Source organism: Grus americana, chromosome 3, assembly GCF_028858705.1.
Source record: "Grus americana isolate bGruAme1 chromosome 3, bGruAme1.mat, whole genome shotgun sequence".
Lineage (NCBI taxonomy): Eukaryota > Metazoa > Chordata > Aves > Gruiformes > Gruidae > Grus > Grus americana.
Window position 1 is genome coordinate 102,857,356 of NC_072854.1, and position 13,074 is coordinate 102,870,429.

The 13,074-nt window shown below is 35.5% G+C and overlaps 1 protein-coding gene across 1 annotated transcript in view; it reads right to left on the reverse strand.

The window, feature by feature from the left end:
• The window catches only part of USH2A (usherin), a 395,461-nt gene that overhangs the window by 324,603 nt on the left and 57,784 nt on the right, over positions 1–13,074 (reverse strand). Inside the window, exon 11 of the mRNA XM_054821392.1 lies at positions 2,995–3,190. Within this exon, the coding sequence (XP_054677367.1) occupies positions 2,995–3,190 (196 nt within the window). The remainder of the gene's footprint in view (positions 1–2,994; positions 3,191–13,074) is intronic.

The following is a 13,074-nucleotide window of genomic DNA, read 5'->3' on the forward strand; positions in this document are numbered from 1 at the left end:
GACAAACCAGAATTAATCTCTTTGTCCCCCAGAACAGCACCTGTTGCACAATCAATGCTTATGTGACCTCTTCACCCTATAGTGTAGAAATGCAATATGCAGGGAATTGCACTGGGCTCTCAAACTGTTCTGATAACAGATTCATATATTATATTAAAAACATTAAATATACTGTAGGACACACAAGTTAGACTAATTACAATGAATGATTTACTTTACACTATACTTCAGTTACATTTATGTTAGTGTTTATTGTTAGCCCTTAAAGAAAATGTTTTCCATAATCCAAAATGAAATATTTTTATCGAAATGTATGATTTAGTTAACTCCTGCAGTACATTAAAATCTAAACTGTTTTCTTCATACTTCATCTTGCAGTTTTATTAGCTTTGTTTTCAAAGTCATCGCCTGCTTTATCCCTGCCCCAAGGGATGGCATTTGTATTTTCGTTTATAAAATGTACATTGCAAGAAAGCAAACTAGATTATTATGTGAAAAATGCTAATTCACAGTTATGTATTTTCCCTTGCAACTGGAAAATCCCTCACTATGAAGCCGTCACTTAATTGTTGCATACGGAAAAATATAAATACAATATTCTAGCAAAATATTGTCATCATTTAAAAAAATTGAAAACCATACACAAATACATCTAGCAACTTACATGTAGAAAAATAAAACTAAAAATGGTAGGAAATGCATTATACATGTGGTAAAAAACTCAAAAACTCCAACAGAAGGCAAGTTCCTTTAACAGTGATGAATGACTCACCTAAGGCATATCATTTAATTTCAATAAGGAAAATAAAAAAGGACCACTATTGCTGCAAATTTTAAAAATAACTGTATTGTTAACAAGAATTATGACTCATTTTGAACTATTAAAATTGGTCTACATGGATTCATATCATATCAGTTTTAAAAATATGCGCAGTGCTTATTTGAATATGCCATACATATTCCTGACAGGTAATCTATTCCTAACGATACTGAGGAAGGCCTACAGGGCATCACATTCAATGTTAACAAGTACAGGGGAGTTAGCACGCTTGGCATTTAATTCACATTCTTCTACCTTTTTATTCTAGATGAATGACCTACTTTAATAAAATTATTGGTGCTAATGTATTTTACTGGTGATAGAATCATTAGTAAGATTTAACAGTTGTGTTAACTCTAACAGTTCATGTTTCATAACACCGCAATCCATAGTTGCATTTTTCTGTTATCGTGTTTGTTTAAATAGATAAAACGGCAATAGACAAATTGCTCTAAAAACCAATTTAGAAATCCAAAGAGGAAAGCTCTTTGTTAAAGTTCGCTGCACACATTCCAATATACAGAAGCTTATTTACCATTGGTTTGGAAAACAAAAAAAAAGAAAAAAAAGAAGCCTGTCTGGAAAGAATTAGGTCTTTATCCTGCAAACAAAAACTTGCATAACTACAGCCCCCCACCACGGTTACAGATAAATTTACAGAAAGCACAGATTTACACATTTTTGTATTACTGTTTCAGTGGAAATAAAAATAATTCTTATTGTTTTCATCAAAGGGAGGAAATATTTAAAAAAATAGGTAAACAACGAAAGACGTGAGAACCAGGCTGTGCATTTCTGGTATACGAAACTTCCACTGAGTTAAGAAAGGTTTTCACAGATACAAATGCAAAATGTAGGCAAAGAATATATAACGTATATAATTAAGAATGCTCTGAAGTCCTTTTTATCAAATGTAGAGAGGGGGTTTAAGATGCACAGAGGTTTTGGGGTTTTTTTTTACTGTTAGCACTCTTTTTATCGTGTGGAAAACACAGGTACTTGGCATTCCACAAGAAAGAGAACAGAAACTATTCAGGCTTATGTCTGTTTAGAGTTATTTTCATTATTTGTTGTTATTTTGTATTTGGTTTTGGAAATTAGAAGAAAGAAGAAACAAAGACTTATTACAATATTACAAATATGTCAATATTCACAAGTCAGTGAGTTATTAATTAACGTATACTTGAACATTGTTAATATAATCCACAACCATGGTTAGCTAAAGAAAAAAAATATATTCTTAATTGTGGTAATAACAAAGCAGAAAAAGATCTTTTTTTTTTTTTTTTTTTGGAGACATATGTATAGTCTGAGACATGTACAGTTACCATGCAAGGCTCACTTTATCAGGAAATTCTCCTTGCATAATATTCCCATACATCAACATTTCAAAGTGTATTATATATACTGTGTATTTTGGGCACTTGATAAATTTTGTCCTTATGTGGCTGTGGCTCCCCTCAAATATGCTGGAAGTAATAAATTGCTATAATCAAATCTAATTTCTGAAAAATACCTGTGGGAGTAACAAACAAAAAAGCAAGTCTTGTAAAAAAAATGATAAATAACACAGAAGGTAGCAGTTTATTATAATCAGCTTGGCATTGAATTACAAAATTAAAATTATGTGGCCCTTGATAACTAACCCTAGCTATGTACATGATCTATGGAATTATGTTGCCTTATTTTGCATTTCATAGGAACAGTTCAAAGAAATATAATAGAAAAAAATGGATAGATTTATCACAAAGGACCCTGTAGCACAGAATATTTTGAGAAAAAAATCCATTTATTTTGGTCTATTAAGAAAACTAGCATGGAAACTATTTGCTTAGAACTCATTAAGTATAAAACATTTTGAAAAAGTGTTAATTTCCTAAAAGAAACATCTATGCAGTAAGCAAATTACATTATTTCTGTGACTTATTAGCATGGAGCTGTGTAAGCTAATGTAGCTATGCCGTAAAAAAACTTCTAAAGGGTTGATTAAACTAAGCTTCAAGCTGTAGTTTGATAGAATTATTAAATTAATAATTTTTCAACAGTTAATTTCATTCATTTTTATAATCTGCCTTCAGCAAAGAAGTTGACTATACCTTTCATTTAGAAATCAAGTGTGTTTTATTTCCAGAGATAACAAGAAAAATGGCTCCAAACTCTTGCATTGCACATACCAATAACATTTGCTTTGCACTTGCACTGGCCTGAATTTTGGTGACAGGTAATATCTCCATTGACTGTCCCAGAGGTATTACAGTTACAGGGACTGCAGCCATCAGGGTTTGACTGTTGTAGATTGTAGAATCCTTCCTGGCACTGATTGCATTGTCTGCCAGACACATGTCTCTTACAATTACACTGGCCTCCAATCTAGAAAGATACAAATTATTATAAAATGATGAACATATCTATTTTTAGATGATACACTCATTAGCAACAAGAATGGGAGTATGAGTCGGGGAGGAGAAAACTTTAAATGGAACAGAAAAAAAATAAGCCTGTGCAACATATACTTTAACTTGTTGAGAGAGAGAAAAAAAGAGATATATTAAACAGAGTGTAACTATTGAATTTTTAAATACAGTTTAAAAGTCCTGTTCTTTCAAAACAGAAGGAAAAAAGATGAGTAAACAATGTGGCAATAATTACCATCTGGACACAGAAAACTGCAAAGAATAATTACAAAATTGCATTGTAGAAATGATGACTTCTATTAAAACAAATTACTTTTTTGTTTCACAGTTACTACAAAACACTATCATTTTCAAAGGTTAAGTTTTGCATTTTTTTGTTCAGACCATATGCTTATTTATTTTAATAAAAATGTTAGTTAAATAAGAACGAAGCAACGCTGAAAGATTTCCTTTCTGATTACTCATCCAAGATAAATTTTCTCTTCTTTTACAGAAGGATGTGACCCAACAGCTCAGTATCTGAAAACCTCTCCCTCTTTTTCTTGGTTCAGCTGAGATCCAAGTGTTTCACTTCAGTGGCAGGAAATAAAGGTCTTCTCCTACTCCCTAAATGGGTAGCATTGCTATTTGGAAGGAGTTGAGGCACCCTTTGTTATGCCCGGGCCATGATCTGCGATCCTGGATCTTGTACAAGATTAAGGGGCTCCTGGAAAGCTATCTCAATTTCAAACCTCTGAAAGCCAGAAAAAAACCCCAATTTCTATATTTATCCACTTTCCGATGTGGTGGGGAAACTGACCACACGGACAGGGCAATGACACAGGGATGGGGAAACGAATGGAAGACATTGGGTCAATACTGGTCATAGATGAGAGCAGAGAGTCAAAGCAATGCAGAGATGGCAGGAGATGTGAATTGGCAAAAGGTTTAAGATTCATAATCAAGGAACAAATCTTAACTTTTCTAACTCAGGTGTTCTGGGGAATACAGAGATGGCAGCAAACAAACTGTGTTCTAAGTAATTTTCTTTGGGTCAGTCTATGTTTCCCAGTGCAAATGTTTACAAATGTGAGAGGGTACAATCATTCAAAACCAGTTATTCATCTACAACATCAACAGCTGTAGTCCAATGTGCTTTGCTTTCAGTTAGCTACCAGAATAAAAAAATTCTCTTAACAGTTGTCTTTTTCATCTTCAATCTGAGTCAGGCAAAGCTGAAACAACAGGAGAGTCCTGTGGCATGAGAGATGAAGCTACTTGGATGTTCCACTTAAGTGTTATTATCACACCCTCCAATCTACAATGAAGATCTAAGCTTTATTAATAAAAGATAGAGTATTTCAACATCTAATAGTAAATTCTCAGTGCAGAAAACACTGAATGAAAGTTAGAGAAGCATGTATTCCTACCCCTTCCTCATAAAAGGACGCTGTAGTCCAATAAACCCTCTTCAGTATGCTTTCATGATAGAAATCTATTACTGATCTATCAGCCACATTTTTCAGGAAGATATTAAAAAGGTAAGAAAGCAATATTTTAGAAACAAAAGGCAAGACAACAGCAAGTACAGAAAGGTAAGAGAGACCACAGAAGCAGAAAACACAGCAACAAGGATTTTCAACTCCTTCCCTTTTAGACTGGATTTGATCTAGATATTTAGTTTATTATAAGAGACACCGTCATGCATCACAGCCATTCATCAGAGAATTCACATGTGAAAAGCAACTCTGAGTTTAATCCTAAATGAAGAAAAATACCTAGTTTAAAACATAACTGTAAAAGAAACATTGTGTGTTATTGATCATAGCATACTTAGATTACACAACAGCAAGCATTATATAAAAATACCTCTTTAGCACTCCACAGAACTCATATGCAAAAATACTTTAAAGTTACTCTAAAAGCTACCACATGAAGAAAAGAATTAGATGCTAAAAAAGTCATCTTCAAAAAGTGGAAATCAGATCAAAATAAGGAAATTAAAGAGAGGATAACCACCACCAAATTTTAAAACCAGATTAAGGCAATCCAAAAAAAACAGCTTTTAATGATCAACATGATTAAGGCATGAAGGAAAAATTTTTTTTTTTCAAATGTCAGAAACAAAGGAAGACTGCCGGAGAATCAGCAAGGGCAATAAATAATTAAGCTGTACGATTAGCAGATTCAGACTGGACATCAGAATTTTTTCACTAAGAGGTTAGCGCAGCATCAGTAACAGGTCTCCCAAAGGGGACGTGGAATCTCCATCCCCAGAAGTATCAGGACTCATCCAGGCAAAATCATGACTGATTGGATCTAGCGCTGACTACAATCCTGCTTTGAGCTGGAGCAGATGACCAGCTAATACTTCTATGATTCTGTGTAGCATTCAGGAAAGATAGAACCACAACAGAGATTGCAAAAAAAGTATTTCACAACTGTTCACTATGAAAGAGGTGCTACCATTCTATATTAGGAACAATTTTCAAGACCAGTTTCAAACTGAAATGTCAGAAGGAAAAGATTTCAGCAAAATTTAATCTGTTGAAAAGTGACTACACATGAGTCAAGAGTTCTAGATGAACTGAAATGTAAAATTACTTAGTTATTAATTGCTTAAATCAACCTCAGAAAAAGAGGAATAAAATTACAAAAGTTACATCAATCTCTTAGAAAGGCTGTAAGGAAGCTTCTGAGATCTACAGTCTAGTAGCCTTTTCCTGTACAGAGTGAATTAATAGAAATTAAAACATGAGCTTGATATATTGGAAAAGACTGGTACTTTTTTTGCAAAGAAAAATCATGCTTCATGATTCTACTGCATTTCTTTAAGTCAGCAATGTCTGAAAATATCGCATATATTGATCCAAATGGATGATCAAAAAGTCAAATTAATTTCTACATCAAGAAGCACAAACTTAACACCTGGGGAAAACCAATGCTGACTATGGGTAGACAGTGATGAGTCCAAAATTAGCTATTACCACTCAAGAAAGGAGCTGTTAAAGCTGCTCCATTCCCCCTAAAAATCATTTGAAAGCTCTGAGGCAGATAAAAAGGCAATAGGAATCCTGGAATTATTAGGAAAAGAACTGAAAGTTACACAGAAAATGTCATTCTGTCATAAAAATCCATTGTATATCAACATTTCACACAATTTGTATATCTAGTTACCCTCTCTAAAATAAAAGAGGTCACAGAGTGAGTAAAATAAGAAAAAATAAAAATAAAAAAGACTTTTCAGTGTGGAAAGAGATAACTAAGATGAAGGGAATACATGTCTATAAAATCATGAATGGCTTACAGAATTTATTATCCATTATTTCTCACAATATAAGAAGGAGAGAACACCCGGGAAATTATCAGAAAGAAAACTTTAAAAGAATGAAAAAGTACTTTTTCTATATACTTCAAGCATATAGAAGAATATACTTTTTTTGAAGTGCATTAAAACATGAGTTTGATTAATTCCATACATAGACACCAAACATGACAACACAGGAAACTCCTGAGTTCAGCTCAGGCAGTCCCAAACCCATAAACAACTAGAATCTAGAAAAGTATATCACGGAAGGATCATGCTGCTTAACATCAGCTTCTGATAACTATCAGAGAGGATACTGTGCTAAATGAAAGTCTTATTTCATCCAGTATGGCTGTTCTTATCATAAATACACGGAAACCCAAGTCTAATTGTGAGCAGATGGTAGCCATTTCCTGATGCAACAAGTGAAATGTGTAGATTACCACGTGCCAAGAGAAGCAATGAGTGCCAGTATCTTCAACATATTTTTAAGTGTCAAACTATTACAAGGAGCAGTAATTTCCATCCCATTCAGTTGCAGAAAATGTATGTCCCCAAACTTTCTCTTAATGGGGTAAAAAATTATGCCAGAAGAATAAATGTAACTCTTCAGAATGAGGGAGAAATAACTGGCCAGCCGAAGAATATAATTCATGTTTTCTCCAAGAACGAGCCAATGAAACCATTTGGAGATCTCCCTATATAAATTTCCTCCTACCTTGCTGTCATGTAGAAAAGAGTTTTCCATCTGTAATCAATAAAAGTGGCAACTGGTTTCCTGGCTCTAAAAAAGAGTGAAAGTCTTTCATGGCAGTCAGAGGAAGGTATAGGAAGCTACAATATTTGTTAAAGAGGAAGGCTTATCACATTGCTTCTTAATAGATCTGAACACGGGTTTCTATGTATCAGATTAGAGGGTATGTAAATAATCCACAGACACTCTTCTATAACACTGATTTCAGAGTCTTGGGAAAAAAAGGAGAAAGAAGACATTCTATAGACAAGACAAAAAGGAGCCTCTGATTGTATTCACAAATGACTATTTTGGTTTTGTCTTAGCTGTGTCTAGAAAACTTCCCGTTCTGCTGCTTCTGTCAACATCAGAAATCAAGATGAAAGATATCTATTGAAGTTTAGCCTCTGAAATACAGAATAACAAATTCAGTTATGTAACTCCACTTTAACTCTGCCTTCTATAGTAAGCATGGCATTATAAGAGACATGAATATCAGCTAATGGAAACATGCCAATGTTATGCACCTCATGTTACAGTTTTCATCTTTCGTATACTGCATACACTTCAAGTAGCTGTGCAGAATTTTAGAGAAAAAGTTGAGAAATATGCTTTAGACAAAAATAGTACATGGAGGGTGAAAAAAGTAGTTAAAAGTACTTGCAAAACCGGGAAGGTCTGTAGGGTTCTGTAATTGCTGCCCTGGATGCTAAGCTCTTCAATATTTTCAGTAGCAGGCTCTGAAGACAGAGGAGAGAACGTGCTTACAAGCCACAACGTGCACACAGCCAGCACCATCACTGCCCCGAGGGCACCAACCAGCCTTAATGGCCCTGAGCAGCCTCACCCCAGGCTTCCACTCTCTCTCTGCCCACAGCCCAGGAGTTCCAGGTAAGCTCCACTCTGGGCAGCCACTCCTCACCTGGGCACCCACATCTCACCTGGGCAATACCGCAGTTGTGCCTGTCCCCTGCCTCCTGGAGGGATCCCTTGGACTTAGGCTGCAGCCACATCTCCAGCCTCATCTCCTGCTGCTCAAGGCTGGACTCCCTGGATAGACCCTAGACCTGATTTATCACTTTGCCTTGCCTGGGGTTGTCGATGGACCTTGTTATGAGCACTTGGCCACGTTTCGATGCTGCGTGACCGTATCCTGGTCATGGCGGGCACTGCTGTGCTGGGATCACCCTCAGCGGGCTGATTTTCAACATCACTTTTACTCTGCACAAATATTCTAAGATCAGTAAAGGTGAAGTAAACGCAGAAGCTCAAAACACAACGCATAGCAAGGAGACAACAAACAAAGAAATTTTTTGAAGAAACAATAATAATGAAAATCATCTGGAAGTGACAGTGGGCTTCCACAAATTAAATATGAACAAGATTATACCACTACAGAAAAGGTAAATGTCATTCTGGGATGTACTAAAAAGGACTTCCATATTTAAGACATGAGAAGGAAAGGTAAAGCTTCAGCTCATATAGTTGAAGGGTATGACAAATTAGAAAAAGTGCCATAAAAAGCAATAAAAATAATAAAGACGTTTTGAAAATAGTTTTAAAGAACTGGGACTTGAGCTAAAAGAGAAAAGCAAAATTAAGGTACATATGGACTCTCAAGTTCATATGAAAATTGGTTAACTGTATAAATTTAGGGAAAAAATTAATTTGGGGAAATTTAGCTCAAAAATGGGGGGAAAAAAGGAAAAAATATCTTTAATTTCTCTGTACAGACAGAGAAGCACCAAAATAATCCAGAAGCACTGTGAAAAGCTTGGCAATGGATACTGATACAATGAAATTGTACAAATTGATAAAGGTTTATAACGGTACAGAAATAGGTGTACCACAAGTTGTAATATGGAAATCTACATCACAGCCAGAAGAACAAACCTTTTCTATAACCACATAAAAATCTAAGTGAATTATGAAGCTAGGGGGATTTTATTATTATTATTTCTGTAAATCTAGCTTACTCTGGAAACAATGGTATCATTGAGAATACTGGTAGCAGTTGTGCACTGGAAATATTTCTGAACCTTCCGTTCCTCTTCCCCCCCACCCCCCCATCCAACTGCTACCTGTCATTTAAGAAATAGACTTTAATTATGCTGGTTATAGCAGAGCAGAAAGCAATCTGTTCTCCTGTTGCTTATGCCTGACAGGCCTGGTTCTGACCCAAAAGGTAAGGAGACAGAAAAAGGCTGTCTATGAACGTGACCATCTTGGTACTAAATCACTTATGGAAAATATGTGTCTGCAAAAATGAGTCTAGCCAAGCATTACTACCAAGTGGTGGTGCATCTTGGGGCCTCATAATTACAATTGTTATTTGATACCGAAAAAATCACTGATGCCAAGTTAGCATATATCTCTGTGTCATTTATAATTTATGTATGAAATACACATTAGTCACATATCCTTTAACGTAAAGGGTTGTAAAAAGTATGCAAGCAATTTCCTCCTGCACAAATCACAGCTACAGCATCATTGTCCTTAATCAGGAAGCAGACTACCTTTTTTGAACTTTAGATATACCTAGCAATTCACATGCCCTTAGATTGTATGTATCAATACCACTCTTTAATTGGGGGACACTAATCTAACTCATCACATCTAGAATCACAAATTCAAAGAGGATCCTATTCAGGAAGCCTCCCAATGTCCAGTTACTAAACTCATGTAAGGACTTAAGAAGAGATTTAAGTACTCAGGACAAAGGGTGACATATTCCAAATAATCGTCTTGATTATTGTTTAGGGTTCCACAAACTAGCCATAGCAGTCATCTAGTAGATATTCAACACGTACATATCACGGTCTCGGAAATGTATCTTCTGACTACTTAAAATCTTGTTGACTGTATGTATTCATGAAATATAACATGGAATTTGCTGGAAAAAAAGCTGGTCTAAGCCGTTCTGAAAGTTAAATCATCTTTTTCTCCTTCGATATCACTATAATTTCCCATAGCTATTCTTTGATGTCTCTAATAGAAGAAACATACTGCCAGAAACAAAAATCAGAAAGTATCTCCAATTCTGGAGAATAAATATGAAATATGGCTTGAAGTTACTAAATAAAAAACTAAAGCTGACACTTTCTGAGTTTCTTTTACCAAAGTTAACTTCTGGTTTTAAAGCCCAAAACTCATGATAAAAACCCCTTTTGTGATTGGCTGAGCAAGACTAATTTCAATTATTTACTCTCTATCAGGACAGAAGCGCCTTCCGTTGACCAGCTGGCAACGCCCTGAAACTTACATTTTAAGACCTATGGGTATATACAGGTCCTGCATGAAATTCTTTCTGTTCATCCAACCATTGCTGGCTTTGCAATTAATCGCTACCGATCTCAATGTTGTGCCTTTTTGATATAAATGCTAATCACAGACTTCTCACTATGTTCTTACTTGACGTAAATCTGGCCAGGACCCCAGCATTCAGTTGACTGCAATCTCAAGAAGTGAGAGAGGGGAGCAAGTGAGCTGAGAACTTAATTTTTCCTTTTCTTCAGTTTAGGAAATGAGAACTGTACGGTGTGCTGGCTCATACACATAGGTTAATGGTCTGACCACCAAATACCTGAGAGTATTCTCAATATGTTAGCTTTGGGAACTAAAAATTGAATAAGCAGCAATAATGAAGTTCCTTTTCACTCCCCTGCTATCTCTTCTTGCCATCACATACAATGACTTTCAAAAAGGCAGTAGCTTTCTACTACTTCTGCTCAAAACGTAAAATGAGGTGTTTACCTTCTGCCCATGACACTTGAACGGGTGGGAGTGGACCAAATCCCCCAAATAACTTGACAAACTATCACAGAAAACCACCATTTCCATGGTATAAAACCCATCGGAAATGAAGCCAAGGAATTGTTTAACATAAAAAGCTCATTTTCCTTCATTTTATCAATAAGATTAAAGGCCTTCCATGAAGGGAAACCCAGGATTCAGAATACACACAGTGTTTTATAACTTGATTTTTTTTTTTTATGGACTCCTTTGTGCACATGAGCTTGTCATTGACAAGCTTGCATCCTTTATATTCCTCATTCTATTTGATATATCTGTTGACTGAAATGCCCTTAATTAACTGCTTTACGTACGTTCTTTCCCTTGTAACACACATTCCAGTTATTTATTTATTGTCAATCACAATAAGGGGGTTGAAAACTGTGTAGGTGGAAAAATGAGAACAGAGGAATACTCATTCTAATTTTAGATCAAAAAATTATCAACTCAGAAATAAAATTATAAGAAATAAAGGTGCTAATTTGGTTTAAAATACATATACATACACAGCTACTAGCTAGCTTTTCCGTTACGTATAAAAAAGTTAAATCAAACATTCGAAATTCTGAGAGAAAAAAAATGAAGAAATTCAAAAGACCAATATTTAGGGAGTGTACAGAAAGGTGAAATCTAAAGCCTGTTCAAAGGCTTACTTGGTAGCACTGGCATCTATGTTTTCATTTGACTCCTCAGAGAAACCAGTAACTAACATTTTGTTCATCATCATGCCTTCGAGTTTTCTTGCAACACAATACAGCTGCCACCTTGGCAGAAGGCAATTAAGTCTTTGCAACTCTTAACAATATCCTCTGCAGTAAAGTACAGCTTCTTTGCACTGATAAGTATATGATATCTATTTATTTGCACATTAAGAGTAAATTTTTAGAAATCAGCAAAAGATGAGTAAAAGAAGATGCCTAAATTCACTGAGATCAGAATGGTACTTCCAAAGACTGGGTAAAAGCAATAGCAGAGCTTTCAGCTTCGCCTAGAAACAAATGCCCTGGAAAAGAGTGCTTTTTTCCACACCATTGTATATGGCATATTATAATAGAATCATGAAAGGACTACAAACTGCTGTGCCTGATTGAATATGTAAGCATTTGTAGAGCAGTCTGGGTAAAAAGCTGCACAGGAAAATGAGTCAAGGATTGTGGTATAAGGGCCAGAAGAAATTAATCTCCAGCTCTCCATACAGAGCAAGAATGATCACATCAGCAGTATTCTGGCAGAATTTTCTCATGTGTGAATGGTTAGAGAGAAGGGAAGAAGGCAGCCAATCCTTCTTTCACTCTCATAAAACTCAGGCACCTCAAATAATTCATCTGGACTTTTTGATTGTTTGAAATATTTTGTGATGAACATTTGCAAAGAGGATGTGATCAATGTGTATCTTTTCTACACCGATCAGGTGTCAATAACTAGCACAGAAGTGGACAAATTTTATCAGGCTGTAGCGATTCTCTCTTGTACCCACCAGCCTCAAGGGAAGACCCCTCTCTGCAAAAAAGGTCTAATGGATTGCTCATGGATGTGCTGCTACACCTGTCTTCTAAAATCCCACCCATTACTATAAGCTATAAAATTATAATTTTGAAGGTTTTAATAAGTTAGTTTGCACTAACAAATTAAGTTACACGCTGATCTGTAATTGGACATGATCTACAGACATACGAGAACTGAGAACCTATGCAACTGAGAAATGTTACACGCCCACGTGTATTTCTCACCAAGGGTAGAGTGAACTAGGTGAACAGAACAGGCATAAAGTTTTCATAATCAGTCCAAAGAACTGAGATGGGAGTAACCATGTTGCAGTAAGCTCTTCTACCCATCCTGTAAACTATCTACATCAATAATACCTCATTTGATCAGAAATATTCTGTGTGATTCAATAGATTAATTTACCATTCAGTGGATTAATTTTGGAACTCTACCTCTTCGAATTTAGTGACACAATTGGCACTTTGTGAAAAGAAAAAAATGAACTGCAGAAAATGGTAAATTATGCAGTAAAAGTGTATTCTGC